The sequence below is a fragment of the Salvelinus alpinus genome, chromosome 33 (assembly GCF_045679555.1).
Source record: "Salvelinus alpinus chromosome 33, SLU_Salpinus.1, whole genome shotgun sequence".
In the NCBI taxonomy this organism is placed as follows: domain Eukaryota; kingdom Metazoa; phylum Chordata; class Actinopteri; order Salmoniformes; family Salmonidae; genus Salvelinus; species Salvelinus alpinus.
The window spans coordinates 24,416,431-24,440,602 of NC_092118.1; the positions used below are offsets into that span (position 1 = coordinate 24,416,431).

General features: G+C 43.6%; 1 protein-coding gene across 8 annotated transcripts; it reads right to left on the reverse strand.

The window, feature by feature from the left end:
- Nucleotides 1-1,095: 1,095 nt before the first annotated feature.
- On the reverse strand, nucleotides 1,096-22,217 carry LOC139562923 (tripartite motif-containing protein 66-like). 8 transcript variants are annotated; one of them, XM_071381100.1, is made up of 19 exons: nucleotides 21,987-22,140; nucleotides 15,348-15,408; nucleotides 15,149-15,222; nucleotides 14,186-14,399; nucleotides 11,684-11,813; nucleotides 11,273-11,389; nucleotides 10,842-10,956; nucleotides 10,305-10,451; nucleotides 10,008-10,125; nucleotides 9,017-9,846; nucleotides 6,886-7,107; nucleotides 5,809-5,938; nucleotides 5,380-5,458; nucleotides 5,085-5,274; nucleotides 3,834-4,843; nucleotides 3,462-3,594; nucleotides 3,208-3,282; nucleotides 2,955-3,107; nucleotides 1,096-2,740 (listed from the first exon to the last, which is right to left on the reverse strand). In XM_071381100.1, the coding sequence occupies exons 2-19, from the start codon at nucleotides 15,394-15,396 to the stop codon at nucleotides 2,504-2,506; spliced, it is 4,023 nt and encodes a 1,340-aa protein (XP_071237201.1). In that variant the 5' UTR covers nucleotides 15,397-15,408; nucleotides 21,987-22,140; the 3' UTR covers nucleotides 1,096-2,503. The 8 variants fall into 8 exon arrangements, with proteins under 8 accessions (XP_071237201.1, XP_071237200.1, XP_071237205.1 ...); XM_071381099.1 differs by having other exon boundaries at nucleotides 15,348-15,411; XM_071381104.1 differs by having other exon boundaries at nucleotides 15,295-15,408; nucleotides 21,987-22,138.
- Nucleotides 22,218-24,172: the final 1,955 nt, after the last annotated feature.

The window sequence follows — 24,172 nt, forward strand, 5'->3', positions numbered from 1 at the left end:
GTATAAGTCATGGCAAAATGTGTAGAATTGCAGGAAAGTAGTTGTAAAACCAACCAAATTATGCTTAGGGCCCCCAAAAGGCTAGAGCCGGCCCTGCATCCACCAGGCTGCTCTGTTATTTAACTAGGCAAGTCAGTTAAGAACAAATTATTATTTATAACGACCTAGGAACAGTTGGTTAACTGCCTTGTTCAGGAGCAGAACAAAATATTTTTACCTTGTCAACCTTTTGGTTACTGGCCCAACGCTCTAACCACTAGGCTACCTGCTGCCCCAACGGCAGGTTATTCTTGTGCCTTTCGTGAAACATTTCAGTGTGGAATGCTTTAATGTCTGCATGATGGTTCAATCAAGACTTTCGAGGATAATTGAATTAGAAAATTGGTCGGGGCTAGCCGGAGGTTTTCAAAGGGAGCCAGGATTAATCATACATCATTCACTGTCCTCAACCATAAGCAACCATAAGGACCCTGTGAATCACATTTAATGGAAGACTACACTCAAAGTGAATGATTTAAAGGGTTCCAGGCAACGCATAATGTTCTAACTCATTAAGAGAAAATTACTTTTAGGTAGGAAAAGTTTTGGACAAACAGAGAATCGGGGCTTTGAGGAAAGTTTGCATGGTAGGCTGCTGACAAGGCAACTTTTAAACACTTTTTATCTCCATGAAATATTTAGTAAGGCATGTTATCTTTCTTGGATATGACTAGCTGCTGTAAATAAAGGAAGATGAAAGAAGTTGTGAAATAGCTTACATCAACATAAATGTGGTTATTTTAGGAGATTCTTTTCCTTCATGGTTTGAACAACAAACTCACAATCCTGAGAAGTCGTCTGCATTAATACCCACTGATGCTCTGGCTCCATGTCTCCAGTAGGCAACGCATCCTGCATCTTGTCAAGTCCACAGCAACACCGCCCATATGGAGAAGAGGTGGGACACTGACTGACACTTGACTGTTGGCAACTAATCACAACCCCATTCTGTCAAATCCCCCAAAAACTCAGGAAATGACTCAGCATACCTTTAAGCTTATTACATATATTTTAGGTAGTAACTAGCAAGAAGACTATGTTGATACAAAACATGCCTTTGTTGGTTAAAGATATACATTTATTATTTCCATAACCCCATAAAATAACTTCAGACAGAATAGAAATTAGGAATCAAAAGGAATCGTAGAAGAATAGCAAGGACCGTTTCAAATACAGCACTTTTCTCTTCAACTGTTCTTTATTAAATGGACATTTCTTGATACCAGCTAACTCTGAGAGGGTCTTTGTAGGCTTTAGGATTCAATATTAGAGATGGAAGCAGAGATATTCCATATTGAAAAGTCCAAATGAAATACTACAGAGAAAAAATACCTACAATCGTTTTAAGTCTGTTTGTTTATTCAAATAGCAAACTTAGCTTGATCCTACAGTTAATTTCAGCTATTAATTTGCAGCAACCTTTAAAAAAATACAGCCAGCTCTACCGTATTGCAGCAGCCATTTTACATAAATGAAAAAGTAACATGTACATTCTACATAGAAACTACAGAAAGTTGATATAACATAACATTACTCTTAAGTCTCTCTTAACTTCTCCAGCTCTTTCTACTTATTCACACTGGATCAAATACCTTCCACTCCCATTAAGCCTGAGAAATAATCATTATTAATACTGGCCTTATCCTAATGAAGTAGGATTTCATTAGGATTGAATAAATGCAAATCTAAAGCATATGTGCCTTGCAATACTATTGTGGCAATTTCAACTAAAGGTATGTTCATTTTTATATTTATCTTAATCTTCTTTGAATACCCCCTTGGTTCAATATGAACTTAACTTTTTCCTTTGTTCTCAGTCATTGCTGCTAGGGCGCCCTCTGTCAGTCACTCAAATCATTACCGTAAAAAAAGGGAGGCCAAACATAACATTCTATACTGTACTTTAAGTGCATATAGGACAGAGAGACATATTATATATATATATATATATATATATATATATAAAATGCAAGACAGAAATATTAACATTAATAGTCTGTATTTACTAATTGCCTGCAATCATTTAGCCACTAAAAACATTCAATATTAATATATAAAACAAGATATTGTAGAGTTTAACATTTATAAATATGTTTACCATTTATCAATACTGACCTTGTAGGTTTTGCTGTATATATGATGGAGAATCTACAAATATAGGTAGAATCTACAAATATATCTGAAACAAAAAACAAATACCAGAAACGCAGTTTATAAAGGCATATTAAGTATAAAGATGTAAGTCAGGTTATACTTATACAATAATATTTGACACAAATATCAGGCCAAATTAAGAGCAGATAACCTTTATAATGAAGAAGTACAATTCTCAAAATGTAAATATGTACATACAATCCCTTCATAAAAACTCAGCTTCCTCTCTTGGATGGAAACATCCAGTGCAATATCATGTCATACTGTCCTTCAAAATAGCCAGTGATAGGCTCTGCCCCACTGCCTACAACTAGAAGTTATGCTTCCTCCAGTTGAGAGAGTGCCTCCTCTTCCTCTTCCTGTGGCACTGCTCTCTCTTCTCTGGCCAGGGGAAGCCTCCCTCGGCTGCTCTGTACACCTCGTCGTACTCATCGCTGTCGGAGTCCTCCTCGGCTGCAGGGAAGGCCCTGTCTGGGAACACCTCCATGAGTCTGGAGCTGAAAAACGTCTCCAGGCTGCGACCTGCTTGGGCCACCTCTGAGTCCGGCTGGAGGACAGACAGAGAAACCAGACATTAAACACAGCTCATCTCAGGTTTTACTACTGTGACCCGGATCAGTACTTACAATTGCATTGTGGGACATTTAATAATGTAAATGATACAATAAAATATGCATTTGCAATATAGCACTGAAAGAGTGGTCAATATATACAGTTTAACCTCTATCACTAAAATATTATTATTAATCTATATCACTCACATAATTGAATTTTGCACAGTTCCTGAACATGAGGGAGACATCAGCCACAAACTCCTCAAGTGAATAGTAGTGGTGAGTGCTCCTCTTGCTGAGTTTGGCCCTGATCACAGACAGATCCATGGGCCTTTTGATTATCTGGTAGTAGTGGCGAGCCTAGGTTTCAAAACACATTTTATTAAACCAGATCACTGTGTTTTTGCGGAGTATTGTGAATACTAACATGTTGATTAAGAATAAGATTGGGATCACTTACCAGTGGACTGACCGGCTCATGGAAGGGAGCACTTAGCATGTTGCTGCAGATCAACAGAGTCAACCTCTCACATTTCTACAGAGGGGGGACAACATTGATTTATTACGATAAATAACATTTACTGTAACTAGTAGGTGTGAAACCCCACTTACAGAAGACATTGAGCCCTCCTTGACACTACTGACTGTAGTAATATTTTGAGTCCAGTGTCAGTTGATTTACATTTTCATAATGAAGAATAATACAGTACTTACTCTCTGGTCACAAGCAGAGAGACCATGAGGTAGTGGCTTTCCTGAACATTCTGCAGCCAGCCTCTGGTTCTCACAGTCATACTCCACCTCTGGCTGCTGGATATCTCTGCAGAAGGTACACACCCAGTCACCCCTGAAGTGGGAGAGGACACAGAGGCAGACATTGGCTATCTTCAACCACAGAGCAGTAGTGTAGACAAGACTGATGGATGAGAGAAGTGAGGCGTCACAAATGGCCCCTTATTCTACTTTTGACCAGAGCCCTATGAGCCCTATGAGCCCTATGAGCCCTGTTCAAAAGTAATGCATTATATAGGGAATCGGATGCCATTTGGGACACAGTCTATGACTTATGGCGGTGAGATGACTTACGTGGGGAAGCTGAGGAGAGCGGGCACATGGCAGGACAGGTGGAAGACTTTGGGACAGCGGTCACAGCACAGAAGGTCTCCTCCGATCAGACACACGGCACAGAAGTCTTCACTCTCCACCTCCATGGTCTCTGCCCCAGTCAGGGCCTGCTCGGCTCCTTCACAATGCCTCTGTGGACCAGGGTCTGCATGCAGGGCCCTCTGGGCTGGAGGGGACTCCACTCCTGGTTCAGGACTTAGAGAGGCTGGGTCAGGGGCTGAGTCTGGCTCCGATTCAAGATCTGGTCCAGATTCTGCAGACCCTTGTGATTCAGGGGGTTGTGCACAGTCTGATTCCAGGTCTGAATCTAATCCCGGACGTGTTTCAGATGGAAAACGGGGGTCTGAGCCAGGGTCAGGTTGGAGGTCTGATTCCATATCAGCCTCCGATTCCGCATCAGCATCCAGGTCTTCACCATTCTCTGATTCTAAACCATTCTCTGATTCTAAACCATTCTCTGATTCTTCACTACCTTCTGATTCCACTCTAGGTTCTGATTCCACACTAGGTTCTGATTCCACACTAGGTTCTGATTCCACACTAGGTTCTGATTCCACACTAGGTTCAGATTCTGTAGCAGGCTCATCAGGAGATTCCTCATCAGCAACTGATTCCAGATCAGCCTCTGATGCAGACTCAGCTTGTGGGTCAGATTCTGGTTGTGGGTCAGACTCTTGCTTGGGATCCGATTCTGGTTGTGGGTCCGAGTCCAGTTCAGGGTCAGAAACAGTTTCTGAGATTGACCTGGGATCTGAGTCAGAGTCAAGGTCAGGTGCAGAGAAAGGTGGGGGTGATACAAGATCAGTGGCGGGTACTTGCAGTGTGAGCTCTTTGTGAGGACTGTGTCTTCTATGCTCAGGCCAATCATTGATTACTGGAGGTGGGAGAGATTGATTGATAGTGTGTCTCTCTGAGTATTGTTTATCCAGAGACGGGCTGACCGTTGCGACCTTGGCTTCTTTTGATATTCCCTGTAGACAAAGTACAGAGTTGGACATTTAGAACATGCCAGTAATATTTTACCCTGATCTGAAACACATTGCAATTTAGTTCAGACCTCTTCTCCGGGCTAATTGCTGCCGCTTATAAGAACCAGCTGCTGGACAAAACTAGTTCAGACATAATGTTCATTGTGGTTATGAAACTAGTATAATCTGACATCATAGACTTTCTGGAAGAGAAGAGAGTTCACGGTGTTTTAGTGGAGCCTACCTCAGTCATCTTGTCCTTCCATCCCCTCTGTGGAACAGGTCCAGTCCTTTCGGTTGCGGTGTCTGGCAGAGGGTCACTCTGTCGCCGCCCCTGTGGTGGGATCCGAGACACCAGGATCTTCAGCCTTTCCAAACACACCACTGGAACCTTGGAACTGGAACTCCCAGATTCCTTCTGTACCTCTCTGTCACTGATGTATGAAGAGGGAAGTGGTGGAGCAACATAACTTTAGCTTTTCCCCTTTTGACTTCAACTTATTTTTTGAAGATTAGTGTGATGTTTAAATAGAACATACCTGTTGTCTGGAGTCTTTCTTGGTATTCTGCATTTTCCTTTGACGTCATGCCCAGTCTCATCATATGCATAGACATAATCTGGTAAACAGGAGAAATAATAATCATTTGATGATTCCATTTAACTGATGTGAAAGCAGAATTTGGATATTAGTAATGATGATATTGTATTCATCTCTCAGTGTTCATATGTTTATAAAAGAGCATATTGTTACTACATAATCAGAACATATTTATCGAGAGAGAGAGAGAGAGAGAGAAAGAGAGAGAGAGATGTAATTTATTATAGCCATGGTGTACAATATTGGCAGCTAGATCTGAATTGCAGTGTACAGTGTATACATAAATAAATAATCTGAGAAATGTTTATTGTATAATAATAAATAAATAAATGATAAATGTATCATATTTGGAAGTAAGTGGCTCAGTACCAGGCTCTGTCTTGTAGATGGTCAAAGGTGACAGGCGTAGGCTGGGCTGGCCTCTGGAGGGAGGAGTGGCTAAGGATCGTATCACTCCATCAGAAGACAACCCCCTCTGCCTGAGATCCATGAAACCCTGCTGAGGGAGGGAATCAGTCATAATCAACATCAACTACTGTATCAAGCACAGACACCAACCATATTTTACATCCAAAGTCTGTAAGAATAAGGAGGAGCGACACCTTAGTGTTAGCTTTAGGAATGGGTTTAGTAAGATAAACCAGATATCGTTACAAAACATTATGGGTATTATACTACATCATGCTACAAAGTCAACTGCAGAGACAAAAAACAAGAAAAGGCTTTGCCACCAAAAACCTGGAATCTGATTGACCCAAAAAGGTAATTTTGTTAAATGTACCTTTAAACAGAAACACTAGCAACTTTGTCCAATTTGTTTGCAATAAAAGCAAATGGACTCATTGCTGTATCAGTTCTATTTTTTGGTAATGTGTTATACCCTCTGCAAAGAATTTACATTGCCAAGTGTGTAACAAGAACAAGGTTTTAAGTCTGACAGCCAAACCTTTCTGCCACATTTATATGTCAAATCCAAACTGCTGAGACTGTTTAAAATAACTTTTTCATCTGACATATTGTAATAGATACAGTATTTGGAATTTTGTTTTCTTTTACAATGTTATTTTCTTTGTAGCTATACTGTAACGTCCCTAATGGAACTGTATAATGGCATGTCTCTTATACAAGCTCTGATCAGAACAGCCTTAACAGCTAGACAGCCTTAACAGCTAGACAGCCTTAACAGCTAGACAGCCTTAAGAAGCTGACATGTAATAATGGAAGTTGAAGAGAATAGGCATGACTCTCGATCACAATTAAAATGTCCATTAATTGTCCATTGAAAATCTTATAATAGAATGCCAGTCATTTATTGAGAATTGCTTGTCTCCAGTCAGCCATGACCTTTCACCTGCACTCTCCTTGGTAGCAGTAGGCATAGAATTACATGAATTATAGGATCTCTATGGCAGCAGGTCTCTGTTCATTAATGGGTTAATGGGTTACCTGGTCTGCCATGCGTCCCCGTTCCACGGCTGCTGTTGCTGTTGCTAAGCTGTGGGTGGCCCCCAGGGGCCTGTCTGTGGAGGGGCTGCTGGAGGGGCCTGCCAGTTCTGGTGGGATGCTCTGGGATCGACTCTTCCTCCCACACAGTGAGCTGGGCCTGCTGCTCTGAGCATCAACACTGAACCCATGGGTCGTCACAGACATCTCCAGTGAAGTGGATCTCTGTCAGGACACAGAAACACAAAAGCAGACTGCATCAGCACACTCTACTGTTGCTGACTGAGCATCATACAACACAGGTGCATCTATTCATGTCATAGCAACGGGGAGACAGTGCGGTGGTGGGAGGTGTGTGGCAGAACAACCTTCAGTACCACACGCACTAAGGACGCCACTCAGAATCCATTCTGTGAGCCCTGCCTGTCTGATTAAAAACAACGCAATCGCTACAAAGCCCATTCATTTCAGCGAGAGATGGCCCACACAACTGCTCACAACACCGTTATTCTACTGATAATGAAGGGCTTAGTTACAACACCAATTATCGTATGTAAATCCACCATCAGAAGTGCGTTAGCTAGGCTCCTTTGAATAAGCGGCATTAGCACATCACAGATTAGACTCTCTTTCTGTCTCTCCTCCATTGGCCTTCCCCTCTCGTCATCATTTCACTAATGCGAGTTTTCCAAAAAGCCCCCAGAAACTGTATCTCTGTGCTAATGCAGCCATACGCCTGACAAAGCTCGAGCACTAGCCTGTGTCTCAGCACCCCTCATCTTCCTCTCACCCCTCCTCTTCCTCTCACCTCTCCTTCCCTCCCTTTTTTTCTCTGTCTTATTTCTCACAGCGTGCCACACACCATGGAGATTTAGACCAGCTGACACAGAGCATGTGCTCATAATTACCACTCGGTTAAAACACTTACCTGATCCGCGGCCCGAGGAGAGGTGTGAAGGAGTCTAAATGTGGAGAAAAAAGCTATAATCCTCTTCTAGAGGAAGAGGGAGCGAGACAGAAGACAGGGATGTATCTGAGAGAAGTGTACCCAGAGCTGAAATCAACCTGCCAGCTCCACCAATTCCCCAAGTGTCTCATTATTACCAGGTTAAGTACGTATGTGGCTGCGCCCAAGCGCTTTTTCTTCTCACTTTCACTCACTGTGTCTTGGCAAGGCGGAAATCATGTGCCTCTGTTGTTTTAATCATGCAGGAGGAACATTTTTGATCAGTGATCATTCGGTTGCTCAATCCCTGGTACCAAGGGTACTAATAATAAACAGTAGAATCTTTTTTTAGCTTTACTGCAATGCTGCACTTCAGTTTTTTAAAATATATTTCAGCATAGCTGGTGCTTTGATTGTGTTAGTGTGCCTCTTTCTTAAGCATAGTTCCTTCTTCAAATGGAAGCCAGTTAGGTTTCTGTAGCACCATCTGTTTTCAGGGCAGCTGTCAACCACTGTGACTGATCATTTGGCGTAAACAAAGTTATTGCCAGAATTTTTTCAATATCCGCTGTATGTAGATATTGAGACAGGAAATACTGCTGTCATCCTGGGTTTAAGACTTGCTATCACACAAAGCTCCCTGCGGTACAATGTGCTTTGAGCTTCAATTATAACACCATGAACCCAATTTACTGTATCCAGCCTTCCCTCAACCCATTGGCTTTTTATTCTGCCATAATGCACAACCAAAGTGAAACAATGGCTGTACCTTGCACTATTCTCCTCAGGACAGGTGTGTGACCTGTGGTTTGTGTGTGCGTGTATGTGTGCATGGCCAGAAGTGAGGCAGGGCTGAGGCATGTGTGCTACTGTTAGTCTGAGAGGTGTTTGTGAGCAAGACCGTGTGTTTTGACACCTCTGAGCTCAGAGTGTGTGGTGAGGTCTATAAGACCATAGAGAATGAGGAGGGACAAGTGTGACCACTGGGGAGTCAACAGAGTGAAAGCGAAATGAGGTTGTGGGACCTATACAACTCTCTGGTCAACAGACAACAATGGGGGAACTCCAACGTAGGCCAAAAGTGCACTATCGCTGAGCAAACATGGACAGCTTTACTAAGTTGATATGGTTTAAGCATCTCTGATGTGAAGAAACAATGTTCATTATAGTGTGCTTTGGTCAACTCACCCTGCCATCTCTGCAGTCTCTGGTTGGCTGTGTAGTCCTGGCCTCCTGCTGCTCTTCCTCCTGCTGCTCTTCCTCCTGCTGCTCCACTGTCAGTTTGGCCACTAGGGGAGACAGGAGCTGCTGCTGTTGCTGCTGTTGCTGCTCCTGCTGGATCCCGTCTGTCAGCACCTCTATGTCCACCCCTGTCTGTACATGTGTCTTCTCCCTGCTCCCCTCCTGGATCTGCTCTGTCAACACCTCTCTGTTCACAGCCGGCTGCCCAGGAGTCTGCTCTCTCTCTCTGCTGGCCTGCTGGCCCTGGCCTTCCCTGGCCCCATCTGTGGCTGGCTGTGCATGAGTTTCGGGAAGCGGCTGAATCTGAGGCTGGTAGAGGGCTGTGGCTGGGGGCTGAAGTCCAAGACCTCTACTGTTGGAGCTGGAGCTGAGCAGGCCTGGGTCAGCAGCCGGGAGATGCGCTGGCTGTTGGGGACGCTGCATGGAGGAGGGCGCCACAGCTGGTGGACCTGGAGGACTGTCAGGGCCCCAGCACCTCAGCAGCTGACTCTGGTGCAGGGCCAGGGAGGGAGAGCTGAGGGTGGACTGGGCACACCTGGCGGAGTAGGGGTTGGGTTCCCGCTGGGTCTTGTCCAGCTGCACAGCTGGCTGTGGGGGTATGCAGTGGAGGCAGCACATCTGGGGCTGACAGCAGGCCTGGAAGGCACAGCCCTGCTCCCGCCCTCCATGGCACACAGATGGCAGGGACAAGCAGGTGATAGGCTGGGGCCTCAGGATGCTGGGGAAGGCCACGCCCTCAGAGTAGGAGCGATTTCCCCCCTCGACAGTGAGCTGACCTACAACAACAGAGATACTTGTAGTTTAGGAATAAGGCCAGGTCTCCAGTAGGACGGAGGACATTAAATGCAACATTTTCAATAATTACATACAACCAGTTTACAACCAGTCACTGCAGCCAAGCTACTGCAGCCAAGTCCTTTATTAAGCCTTAGTTTACCCAAAGTTGAGATCTGCTTAGTCCAGTAGCTTGCATCCCAGTTGAACTTGATCTTCACAGGGAGCCAGGCGTCTGAGTGTAGTGGGGGTTCAAGCAGGCGCTGCATCTGGAGAGAAATCTAAAGGAGGACAGGCGTAATGTAAATGCCCAAATTACCTTTTTTCCATAATCAACTCCAAAAATGTTTTATTTCTCTGTTTTTAAATGAGACTAGAAAATGGCCTTGAGTTTTACAAGGGACAAAAAATTGCCTTGTGTTTGACCCGCAAGCCCACCCTTCTGTCCCTTCAGACCTACCAGCTCCCTGCTGAAGAGCAGTGGGTTCTTGAGGTGGTGGGCCGTTGCCCAGCTGATGAAGTTCTGCACGTGGTCCAGCTGGCTGCACATCTCTATCTCCCCCTGCAGCTGGTCCTCCAGACGCCGCTGGAAGTCCTCCGAGATCTTCTAAACACACACACACAGAGGCAGACTGAAACATGCTCATGTGTAATTGCTGGCACAGAGAGAGTGAATTACAGATGGAAAGAGAGGGGCTAATCAATGGCTTGTTTTTCGCCGGATTTCATTCCTAAGATCCCTGCTTTTTTGACAGATCATTATTGCCTCTCAGAACTGATTAGATGTTGGGAGCGCTCCTGATTGGGAACATGTACATTCATGGTCAGCTAGACACTGGAGATGAATGCCCCTGGAAACACTGAGACTGAGGGGAGGGAGGGAGGGAGGGAGGGAGGGAGGGAGGGAGGGAGGGAGGGAGGGAGGGAGGGAGAGAGGGAGGGAGGGAGGGAGGGAGGGAGGGAGGGAGGGAGGGAGGGAGGGAGGGAAAGTCATTACCTCCAGTTGCTCTATTAATAGGTTGGCCCGTTTGTTCAGCTCATTCATCATAATCATCTTTGCCATTTTAATCTGGTTCTCAGCCTTCCTCTGCGTGATCTTTACACCATGCAGCCTGAGAGGAACACAGAGAAAATGACATTCTGATTACTGACAGAGAAACCAAAACAGTTGATGGATTGTGGTGTATACGTGCTTTATTGCACTTGGATGCTTTACATATGTTAGATGGGTATTTCATTCAGAGTTGGAGAGTGTATTGTATATGATCTTTGAGAGGACATATACATTTCATCAACATTGCTCTGGAAAATTTGAGCCAGGTTTCTGAGACCACCAGCTGTTGGCTTTACACTTGCTTTATGAGATCAGTGTATACTCTTGATCATTCTACACATCTGTCTGTAATGTATTGTACAAGCGGAGCTTACCTGTCCTCTATCTGTTTGGCTGTGCTCTCCACTGCAGACCTCCTCTCCTCCACCTGAGCCATCAGGCTCTCAAACTGCCACTGTTGGTCCTGCAGGGCCTTTCCAATGTGCACCAACCTGAGGACAAACAGATATCACAGTGGGTCAAATAATACAATAGAAACACCACTTAACCTCACCACTTTACACCCTTTCATTTAAAGCATCTCCTTGAGGGCTAGTTACTGTATGACGTTAGGGACTATTGGGACCACTAATGCACTGCAAAATCACAGGCAACAGGGGAATGTATCATATGGACTGAATTGGAATTATATAGGTTGAAGATATGCACCAGACACAATGCAGGAGGTTTTTAACCTGCTGTTAGCTCCTCACTGTAATGCCCTTGTGCCGTGTCTAAGGACTGACCTGTGGTTCTTGTGGGCGGACAGGTGACAGCTGCTGCAGCACATGAGGTCACAGGACTCACAGAAGAGCTCCAAGGGCTCCTGTCTGTGAGAGTGGCACATGAGGAGGGGGCGGCCACACGAGCCAGGGCCTGCCGGGCAGAGGGGGGAGGGGGGAGAGAAGCATAGCATTACCACAGAGAAGGACTAAACAAGCAATTCACACTACAGCTAAACCCGTTGGGAGGAATTGGTGCTGTACAAGAAAATAAATGCACAAAGATATATCATGCAAACAAATGTTCAAAGACACATCATGTAAACAAAAGCGGCCTACTAAAGAGCAACTGCATAACATTCATGTCTGGCAGCACACAGTTTATGTACATCAACGTTTTATTCTATTGTTATATCAAGCTACAAGACAAACTACTATTTCGCTGAATGTTTCCTGTTTAGTTTTGTTTCATTTTGCTTAAAATGTTATCTGCAATCTCATTCTACTCTTTTTTAGAGTTGGAAAATACGTTGAATCTGATATTGGCCTCAAGTTAACATGCATTACATGAGTCATTCAGTATCATCATCATTCCCAAACTATTTTAGCTTAGGGAAATATGGCATCTTTTAAATCTAGTAAATATTTCTGGACTTAAAGAATGGGTAGACAGATGGGAAATAGGGCAGAGAGAGAAGGTCTTTGATCGGAGAAATGAAGACCAGTGCCAATCTAGATTAATAACTTTGTTCGGTTGGCTTTTGAAGAATCAAACAAAACCTTCACACCGCAGGATGTAGACAGTAACAAATGCTGCTAGAGAACAAATTACTTTCATGTGTGCTTGCATAAATGGCCATGTTTTAAAAATAAATGCAGCATTAGTCATTTGATTTGCAATGTAATGAGAGTTCCTACTCTATGCAAATGATCTGTATAAATAGCTGGAAATGTGATTCTTATGCAGCACATATGAGACTTCCTGCCCAAAGTTATCACTTCCTGACACTAAGGTTGTATCCCAAATAGCACCTGTTCCCTATAGGGCTCTGGCCGAAAGTAGTGCACCATGTAAGAATAGGGTATAATTTGGGACGGAGTCCAAGCAATCACCATGTGGCATTAGTTTATTTACTTCAAAACTGGACCCAAATTGACTGAAGCCTTTAATTGACTTTTGAGACCAGTAACAACCAATTGTTGTATCCTGATGCTGGTGTTTATTTCCCCTCTTGGGTAATGATTGTGTCATGAAACTGTGTGCACTGCACTCGGAGCAGGCCTAAGCATTGTTATGAGGGCTGAGAAGACTGGGTGATGTTCAGATGGCTATCCACTGTACACATTAAAGTTGGTCCTATGTCTATACTCTGGGGTGATGCAGAAGGTTTTCCCACAGTCACAGACACACACGCAGGCACAAACGCACACACAAACGCACACATACCACAAGGGGCAGGAAACAGATCACAATGTGATAGAGAGACCACAGGGTCAGAATGAGTAAACAGAGCCCCCAACAATACACAGTACTGCTGCTGCACACACACACACACACACACACACACACACACACACACACACACACACACACACACACACACACACACACACACACACACACACACACACACACACACACACACACACACACACACACACACACACACACACACACTGCTAAGTATGGCCCTAGTTAGTACAGTCAATTAAACACTAACTCAACAGAACAGTAAAGCGCTCAACAAAACCCTATAACATAACAAGCACATCCCAGTTCATATGCAAACTGCTGCACACAGGCCCACAGAGCCTGACTAAAGTCTCAGCTGAACATAGCTATCTGCTGAACACAACCCTACTGCACTCTGCTGGACACACCACTCTAATGAGCAGTGCCTTTTGCACAATGCTCTCCACAAGGCCTATTGTGCACTGCGTAGCACAGCCCCAGTGCTAAGAGCTGAGTGACCACATCCTGCCTGCAGAGCTACGCTTTCTCACCCGCAACACTTCAAACTGGTGTTCTCACCAAAACACAAAAACAAAACACTAACACACTAAGACAGCAACACTTAGAGGTGGCAATAGAGGTGAGATGTGATCACAGAGTTACAGTATGACTTCGCCTTTTAGCATCCAAGAGTAGAGACCTAGAAACGTACTTTTCAGCATCCACGAATAATGTCACACTGTTGCTACAAAAATAGTATCATTCTCAGTGTTCACTCTCTGAATGTGGGCAACATGACAACAGGAATTGTAATACATAAGGGTCTGTAGGAACCATTACTGTACCACCAACCATTACAGGCTGCATGCATAATTCATCACAATCATTCCTACTGAGACATGATTAACAAACAAACATGGGAAAAAGTTGAAACAAAGAAACCCAAACAGGTCTGATGACGACCCCAGGGAAACGAAGCCCATCTCCACCCAACCGGCCAGAGACACCCGGATGTGGAGACTGGAGAGGCAGTGAGGGATGGGAGAACCTGTCTGGGAGAGAGAGATGCTTGCCTGGTTCGGGTGGAGGCAGAGAGCTGGGGGCCATCTGGTCCCTCTGGTGCAGGTCGACACATTGGGTGGTGGGCCTCTGGTGTTGGTGCAGGTCTGAGCACTGAGGGGTGGCTCTCTGGTGCTGGTGCATGTCTGTGCACTGGTAGCACAGCCACTTGTTGCAGAATGTACACAGGCTCTGGGCTAGCCTGGGCTCTGGGCACTCTGAGCAACGCTGCCACACACAAAGAAGACCTGTCATGTATTGACACACACCAAGCACGCACGCACACAAGCACACACACAAAACAACAAGGTCGTCTGATATAAAGATGGGGTGACATATGTCAGAAGTATTTGTGTTACCTCCCTCTGTACTTTGGGCTAAATCACACTCCTCAGAGCGGTTACTTGTGTCGATGCTCACACATTCTGAGCTATTCCCAGAGAATGTCAGATGCATTCCATCAAGTTCCTCAAAATGAAGCCATGTTGAGAGTCACAGACACAAGCTGCTCAACCAGCTGATTAATTTCCCTTTTAATGCAGCTTAAAGACAGCTAGTAGCACATATCAAAATACAGCCGCAACAATATCAGAAAACAGGTCATACTGAAGTCATGCCAATTGCACAGGATTATCCTTTCTTCTTTCAGAACGTGTTGTGTATCTTTTCATCCTCCTCACATTACAGATAACAGTTAACATTATCCCCTCAGAGTTATTTGGGAAAATATTCATATTCACTTTGTTAGAAATACACTGAAGTACATCAAAGACTTGAGAGAGTCTGAATACCCTCGGGCTAAGACAGAAAATAAGTCCATGCATATACATTCATTCTATTTCTGCAATTGCCTCTACACACAGAGGCACAAACAAAAGTAGAATAGAAAATCTGCTTGTGGGGAAAAAAGAGAGTTGAGGTAATCTGTGTCAGCCGTGTCATAGGAATGTTAATAGAACGTTGAGAGAACGCCTTACCTTCTCCATGTCAGCACTGGGGTAATGTGTCCTCTGGTGAATGGTGGAGCTGGTACCCAGCAGAGCTGCTCTCGCTGTGGGAGGGAGAGGACAGCACAGCCTGACGCTCACACACAGCAAAGCAGCACTCACACTGACGCTTTTACCTGCGGCAGGAAGCAACGTGCACCAAGAGGTGGCCCCAGAGAATACGGCTTACATGACAGCCTGCGTGCTGAGCTCTCCTCTCCTCTCCTCGCCTGGTTCATCTGTGTGTAGGACTCCTCACAGAACAGAAGTAGAGGAGTGTCAAATTCAAATCCATCCTCTAACACACAAAACATATAATCCTTTTTCTTAAATAAGCCTGTGCATAATAATTGGGAATTAGGGAGATACGATAATTATTATTTTTCTAGGGCGAAATATCCCCGGAAGCCCTTCCCAAAATGGAAGGAGAGGCCGAATGACCTACAATGTTGGAGGGAATTGTAAGCACTGCAAACAGGAGTGGAGCAGGCTGGGATGGGATGGGATGGGCTGTAGTGAGCTGGGCTGTGGTGGGCTGGGTTGTGGTGGGCTGCTGGTGACCTCCTTCTACATCCCTGTATCAGCACAAGGAAGGGACAGGTCCCTCTGGAGCCACACATGCTCACGTAGCACACCATAACCGGGTCAGGCTCTGATGAGCACCAGATGAGAGTAGGAAACACTCCTGCTATTCTCTCTAAAATGATGAAATCAATTAAGATCTTTGTCACAGTATTGCAGAAGAGAAGGAATGGCACACTGCAAGGAAACAAAACTAACTTCATGGCTGGAAAGACAATCCATATACAGTACTAGAGAGGAGGATCATGTTGTAACTGTCTTAAAATGCATCAGCAAAAAGTGACACTATTAGAAGGGAGATATGACTCCTCCCGTTGCTGTAATGTAGACAGAGTTGGGGCAAAGAGTAGTAAGACACCATCACTATGTGAAATCACGATCAAAACACCATCATTTCTACTGCTCTGAGTCCCTAACACCAACCTCTGCAGCCTGACCTACAAATCTGACAACTTTCTCATCCTCTGGTGCTTCACAGGGGAGCTAAAAACCATCCCATTCCCCATTGTGTGCTCAAAGACCCACTTTAAAACACAATTAGTCAAACCTAGCGGACCCCGCCTCTTGTTCACTCAGCTCTCCTGCTTTTTAAACCCCCCTCCTCCCCTTTCAAACTCCCCATTTTGCTTTTAAACCAGAAAGGTGTTAGCACTATACCTCTCTGTGAGGGACAGCTCTCCTGCCCTGCTAAGTGAGGTTGGTACTGGATAAAAGGCAACCTGAAAGCATGACATCTCTAGAGATGTCACAATAATAGAAACTTCACTGGTGATGTCTCCCCTGAAAGCACACCTATGTAACATCCATTAACACTGAGGTGATGGGATCCAAGTGAAAAACCACTCCAATGTCACTTCCCTGATCAGACAATTATCTACATAGCGACTGTAAATATTCATGACTTCTCTGGCCAAACTCCTCAATCACTTCCTGTACTGTACACTGTAATGGAAAACTGTAAATTATAAGGTAATTTTGGGTATTATCAATACTCTGAAACGTTTTACTGCAGCATACTGTAAATTATGGTGCATTGTGGGAAAATGTTGTGGGCGGGGAAAGAACTGCTGTATTTCTAATGGTACTGTAATTCCACCCCACAGAATACAGTACCATATCCTTGGAGCACCAAAAACCTTTTGACCACTAGTGGGTGCATGGTATTGTTGTTTCTGGCTTGTTAACATACACTATATATACAAAAGTATGTGAACACCCCTTCAAATTAGTGGATTTGGCTTTTTCAGCCACACCAGTTGCTGTGAGGTGTATAAAATCGAGCATGCAGCCATGCAATCTCCATAGACAAACATTGACAGTAGAATGGCCATACTGAAGAGCTCAGTTACTTTCAACGTGGCACCGTCATAGGATGCCACCTTTCCAACAAGTCAGTTCGTCAAATTTCTGCTCTGCTAGAGCTCAACTGTAAGTGCTGTTTTTGTGAGTTGGAAATGTCTGGAGCAACAATGGCACAGCCACGAAGTGATAGGCCACACAAGCTCACAGAACGGGACAGCTGATGCTGAAGCGCGCAGCGCATGAAAGTCATCTGTCCTCGGTTGCAACACTCACTACCGAGTTACACACTGTCTCTGGAAGCAATGTCAGCACAATAACTGTCCGTAGGGAGCTTCATGAAATGGGTTTCAATGGCCGAGCAGCCGCACACCTAAGATCACCATGTGCAATGCCAACTGGAGTGGGGTAAAGCTTGGACTTTGGAGCAGCGGAAACGCATTCTCTTAAGTGATGAATCACCACCACGCTTCACCACTTGGCAGTGCGGGTTTGGCGGATGCCAGGTGAATGCAACCTGGCTGAATGCATAGTGCCAACTGTAAAGTTTGGTGGAGGAGGAATAATGGTCTGGGGCTGTTTTTCATGATTCGGGCTAGGCCCCTACAGCATAAAATGACATTCTAGACGATTCTGTGCTTCCAACTTTGTGGAAGTTTGGGAAGGCCCTTTCTTGTTTAAGCATGACAATGCCCCCATGCACAAAGCGACGTCCATACAGAAATAGTTTGTCGAGATCGGTGTGGAAGAACTTGACTGGCTGGCCTGCACAGAGCCCTGACCTCAACCCATCGGACACCTTTGGGATGAATTGGAACGCTGACTCCGAGCCAGGCCTAATCACCCAACATCAATGCCCGACCTCACTAATGCTCTTGTGGCTGAATGGAAGCAAGTCCCCACAGCAATCTTCCAGCCTTCCCAGAAGAGTGGAGGCTGTTCTAGCAGAAAAGGGGGACCAACTCCATATTAATGCCGATGATTTTGGGATGAGATGTTCGACGAGCAGGTGTCCACATACTCTTGGTCATGTAGTGTATATATCAGTGGAGGCTGATGAGGGGAGGACGGCTCATTATAATGGCTGGAACGGAGTGAATGTAATGGCATCAGACACATGGTAACCATGTGTTTGATACCATTCCATGAGCCCCTCCTCCCCAACCTGCTGCGGTGCATATAACTGTAGATGAATACCTTCTCATTATGTAGTAACAATAGGCTCTCATATGAACACTGAGAGATGAATACAGTATCATCATCACTAATATCCAAATTCTGAATTCGCATCAGTTAAATGGATTCATCAAATTATTATTGTTCCCCCTTTGTCCACATACTTTTGGTCATGTAGTGTATTTTTAGGCATGCCTTGTCATAGGCTATATTGGTTGCACCCGTGAATGAGAAGGCTGTACTAATTTGCCCCATCAATTTGCATATGGGACAGATTGGAGTGGCAGCAACTCTAAAACCTTAAATGGTTGAGCATTTTGCCATGTCCTTTTGGTCTGTTTGGCCCTGTAGTCGCTGCCAGTTTGGAAGCCTTTGTTAAGGCCTCTAGAAGTGCAAGTGATATAAAATACAAAATATTTATGAATATACTGTAATGTGTAAACACTTCACCTAGCAGTCAACCTGTTTGCACCAATCCTTGTAATTACTGTATAATACTGTGAAATACAAACCGCTCTCTATATTAATTTAATTCATCCATTCATTCATTCCTTCATTATTTTCCGATTACGGTAGCATTTACTTTTTTACAGTACATTTTACGGTACTGTACTGTGTGCCATTACAGTACTTGCTTTGATACCGTATTTATATTACAGTATAAATAATACTGTAATATGAAATACAGAACTTTACTTGCCCCCGAGCTGCCTGTAAGCTACTGTCAAGTTCACAGTAACCCATTTTAAGTCCATAACTCATTATATAGGAGAAAAATAACTCATCATTATACAGGAGAAAAATGTGTTCAATACTCTTCCTTGGAATCTGCCTTGGGGTACAGATGTATCCGTATTGAATTAATGATAATAGCATATAAAAAAATCAGAGAAGATATGCATAATTTAAATCATTCGAGCACTCTCCTCACTGAAGGTACTCTTGTGGTCCTCTGTTCAAAATCAGGCATAGTGAATCCATGTACACAGTGAAACAGTGCCTTCAGAAAGAATTCCTACCCCTTGACTTATTCCACATTTTGTTGTGTTACTGTCTGAATTCAAAATTGATTAAATTGATTGTTTTCTCTCACCCATCTACACACAAGACCCCACAATGACAAAGTGAAAACATGTTTTTAGAATTTTTTGCAAATGTATTGAAAATGAAATACAGAAATATCTAATTAACATAAGTATTCACACCCCTAAGTCAATACTTTGTAGAAGCACCTTTAGCAGTGATTACAGCAGTGAGGCTTTCTGGGTAAGTCTTTAAGAGCTTTCCACAACTGGATTGGGCAATATTTTCCCTTTATTCTTTTAAAAATTCTTCAAGCTCTGTCAAATGGGTTGTTGATCATTGCTAGACAACCATTTTCAGGTCTTGCCAGAGACTTTCAAGTAGATTTCAGTCAAAACTGTAACTTGGCCACTTAAGAACATTCACTGTCTTCTTGGTAAGCAACTCCAGTGTAGATTTGGCCTTATGTTTTAGGTTATTGTCCTGCTGAAAGGTGAATTAATCTCCCAGTGTCTGGTGGAAAGCAGACTGAACCAGGTTTTCCTCTAGAATTTTCTGTGCTTAGCTCTGTTCTATTTCTTTTGTAACCCCAGTCCTTAACATTACAAGCATACCCATAACATGATGCAGCCAACACTATGCTAGAAATATGGACAGTGGTCCTCAGTAATGTGTTGCATTGGACTTGCCCCAAACATAACAATATGTAGTTACTCCACAATACTAACCTAAATTAGAGTGAAAAGAAGGAAGCCTTTACAGAATAATAATATTCAAGAACATGCATCCTGTTTGCAACAAGGCACTAAAGTAATACTGCAAAACATTTGGGAATGCAATTAACTTCATGTCCTGAATCAATGTTGCTGATCCATCCTCAGTTTTCTCTTATTATAGCCATAAACTCTGTAACTGTTTTTTAAAGTCACCATTGACTTCATGGTGAAATCCCTGAGCAATTTCCTTCCTCTCCAGCAACTGAGTTAGGAAGGACACCTGTATTTTTGTAGTGACTAGGAGTATTGATACACTACTCAAAGTGTAATTAATAACTTCACCATGCTCAAAGGGATATTTAATGTCTGTTTAGTTTTTTTACCCATCTACCAATAGGTCCCCTTCTTTGTGAGGCATTGGAAAACCTCCCTGGTCTTTGTGGTTGAATCTGTATTTGAAATTCACTGCTCGACTGAAGGACCTTACAGATAATTGTATGTGTGGGGGTACAGAGATGAGGTAGTCATTAAGAAATCATGCAACTTATTATGTGACTTGTTAAACACATTTTTTCTCCTAAACTTATTTAGGTTTGCCATAACAAAGGGGTTATACTTATTGACTCAATACATTTCTGCTTTCCATTTTTATTAGTTTGTAAAAAAAAAACTTAAAACCATAATTCTACTTTGACATTATAGGGTATTGTGTGTAGGCTACTGACCAAAAAAATCTAAATGTAATACATTTTCAATTCAGGCTGTAACACAAAACAATTAGGAAAAAGTCAAGGAGTGTATATACTTTCTGAAGGCACTGTATGTATCTGAATGTGTTTAGGCTACTTTTCTTTACATTATGACCCCTAATCCTGATGCACCATCCATGTATTGGGTCTTCTATTGAGTGATGAGGAGTGTTGAGGGGGCTCTCTGAGAGCTGATATGCGTTTCCTGTGAGAAGGAATGTGAGCATCACTCCCTGGCTGTCTGTCAATAACAGCTTTATAGCAGTGCAACACATCCCTGTGTTTCACTAACACCTCCCTGGAATTATTATTATATTTTCTTATTTAACTAGGCAAGTCAGTTAAGAACAAATTCTTATTTACAATGATGACCTACTTATAAAGCCCCCCGGCCAAACGCTGGGCCAGTTGTGCGCCGCCTTTTGGGACACCCGATCACGGCTGGTTGTAATCCAGCCAGGGATCGAACGCGGGTCTGTAGTGACGCCTCTTGCACTGCGATGCAGTACCTTACACCGCTGTGCCACTCGGGAGGCCCTGTATGCTCGGGGGACTACACACCTCCCAGCTTGTTCATGTTTCTGATGGCAATAAGAGCTATAATATGTGGATTTGCAGTTATGAATTGCTGGGCATTTCTCTTTTTATTAGACTGCATAATAATCTTTAAACCTCCCAATATGGAATCAATGTGTGGGGAAATGATTGTATTATTGCCCTATTTTATACAGATCGGCCACACTGACACTTAACAGAGGTCAATGTCACTCACTGATAACCTGTCATTGTCATCGTGTATATCAATTGTGTATTGAGCCTGATCAATGAACGCAAACGTGGTTGCTGTTGTTTCAACCATTTTTTGTAAAATATCAAGTTGTTAAAAGTAAAACAAGTTATGATACATGGCCGAGCTATCATTCCAGTAGGCTATGTGCAAATATCTGATTTTCATCATGATAGACAAGGAGCAGGTGTATCATTGACTTTCAAATTAGACAGATTGATTGCGTAACAGAATCTAGTCTAATTATATTGACGCATTCCCTGCTGTAATCGAAATATAATGGTAACCTAACTGGTATCGATGTGTTGTTTATATGACATTGCTGAATTCTTGGCTCGCATACAGTATCAGAGGATGCGCATAATTTGAGCTACTCAATAGTCAACAGAGCCGCACCTAAATCCATTCGATTATTTACGCATGTATTGCTGTCCAATAGATCATGCATTAGAATATCGTTTTCAAGATACAAAACACAATAGTTGTTCATAACATACCTCAAACGCAATAACTTTCGCTTTGGCAGTACGTCCGCAAGGTTCAATAAGACAATATCAACTACGGTTATGTGATGACAATTGCTTTCAGTGTCAGTGCGCAGGTAGTGTACTAGGACGGGCTACATTATTATTATGACCATGTTTACGAATTTGATTTGGACTGTAGGCTACTGTTATATTCACTGCGATACAGAATATACTCACCTAGGCCTACCCTACGATAGCGAAGGGCTGTCACAAGTCAAGTATGACCAAAGCTTGAGGTTTTTACCTTAACCTGATCATCACCATATAGGGCAGGTTGTTCCCTCTCCATCCATTGGATGTCGCTGTTTTGTCCAGCTCAAATATTTTGGAGTTACAAAGTCTCGTGTTTGATCGTGAGACTTACATGCGTTTATTTCTTCGGGAAAAACGGTACTTCCCATCTGAAATCTCACATCAAACTGCATCCTCTTACACTGTTCCACAACAGTGGTACTGATCAATATTCACACAATACCACATAATGAAAAAGCAAAAACAGTTTTTTAGAACTTTTTGCAAATGTATTAAATATAAAAAGTATTCAGACCCTTTACTCAGTACGTTGTTGAAGCACCTTTGGCAGCAATTACAGCCTTGAGTCTTCTTGGGTTTGACGCTACAAGCTTGGCAAGTTTGTTCCATTCTTCTCTGCAGATCCTCTCAAGCTCCGTTAGGTTGGATGGGGAGCGTCGCTGCTCAGCTATTTTCAGGTCTCTCCATAGATGTTCAATCGGGTTCAAGTTCGGGCTCTGGCTGGGCCACTCAAGGACATTCAGAAACTTGTCCTGAAGCCCTCCTGCATTGTCTTGGCTGTGTGCATAGGGTCATTGTCATGTTGGAAGGTGAACCTTCGCCCCGTTCTGAGGTCCTGAGCGCTCTGGAGCAGGTTTTCATCAAGGATTTTTATTTTTTTACTTTTTATTTCACCTTTATTTAACCAGGTAGGCTAGTTGAGAACAAGTTCTCATTTACAGCTGCGACCTGGCCAAGATAAAGCGAAGCAGTTCAACACATACAACAACACAGAGATACACATGGAATAAACAAACATACAGTCAATAATACAGTAGAAAAAGTCTATATACGGTGTGTGCAAATGAGGTAAGATAAGGGAGGTAAGGCAATAAATAGGCCATGGTGGCGAAGTAATTACAATAATACAATTAAACACTGGAGTGATAGATGTGCAAAAGATGAATGTGCAAGTAGAGATACTGGGGTGCAAAGGAGCAAGATAAATAAATAAATACAGTATGGGGATGAGGTAGTTGGATGGGCTATTTACAGATGGGCTATGTACTGGTGCAGTGATCTGTGAGCTGCTCTGACAGCTGGCGCTTAAAGTTAGTGAGGGAGATAGGAGTCTCCAGCTTCAGAGATTTTTGCAGTTCGTTCCAGTCATTGGCAGCAGAGAACTGGAAGGAAAGGCAGCCAATGGAGGAATTGGCTTTGGGGGTGACCAGTGAAATATACCTTCTGGAGCGTGTGCTACGGGTGGGTGCTGCTATGGTGACCAGTGAGCTGAGATAAGGCGGGGCTTTACCTAGCAAAGACTTGTAGATGACCTGGAGCCAGTGGGTTTGGCGACGAGTATGAAGCAAGGGCCAACCAACGAGAGCATACAGGTCGCATTGGTGGGTAGTATATGTGGCTTTGGTGACAAAACGGATGGCACTGTGATAGACTGCATCTAGTTTGTTGAGTAGAGTGTTGGAGGCTATTTTGTAAATGACATCGCTGAAATCGAGGATCGTAGGATGGTCAGTTTTACGAGGGTATGTTTGGCAGCATGAGTGAAGGATGCTTTGTTGCGAAATAGGAAGCTGATTCTAGATTTAATTTTGGATTGGAGATGCTTAATGTCAGTATGGAAGGAGAGTTTACAGTCTAACCAGACACCTAGGTATTTGTAGTTGTCCACATATTCTAAGTCAGAACCGTCCAGAGTAGTGATGCTGGACGGGCGGGCAGGTGCGGGCAGCGATCGGTTGAAGAGCATGCATTTAGTTTTACTTGCATTTAAGAGCAGTTGGAGGCCACGGAAGGAGAGTTGTATGGCATTGAAGCTCTTCTGGAGGTTAGTTAACACAGAGTCCAAAGAAGGGCCAGAAGTATACAGAATGATGTCGTCTGCGTAGAGGTGGATCAGAGAATCA

Excerpts from the sequence above, each read along its gene's own strand:
- LOC139562923 (XM_071381097.1), bottom strand. The coding sequence starts at position 15,471 with ATGTTTTGTGTGTTAGAGGATGGATTTGAATTTGACACTCCTCTACTT. Across the intron at positions 9,847-10,007 it reads TAAGCAGATCTCAACTTTGG|GTCAGCTCACTGTCGAGGGG; the intron begins GTAAACTAAGGC and ends CTGTTGTTGTAG. Across the intron at positions 7,108-9,016 it reads GAGACTGCAGAGATGGCAGG|AGATCCACTTCACTGGAGAT; the intron begins GTGAGTTGACCA and ends GTGTCCTGACAG.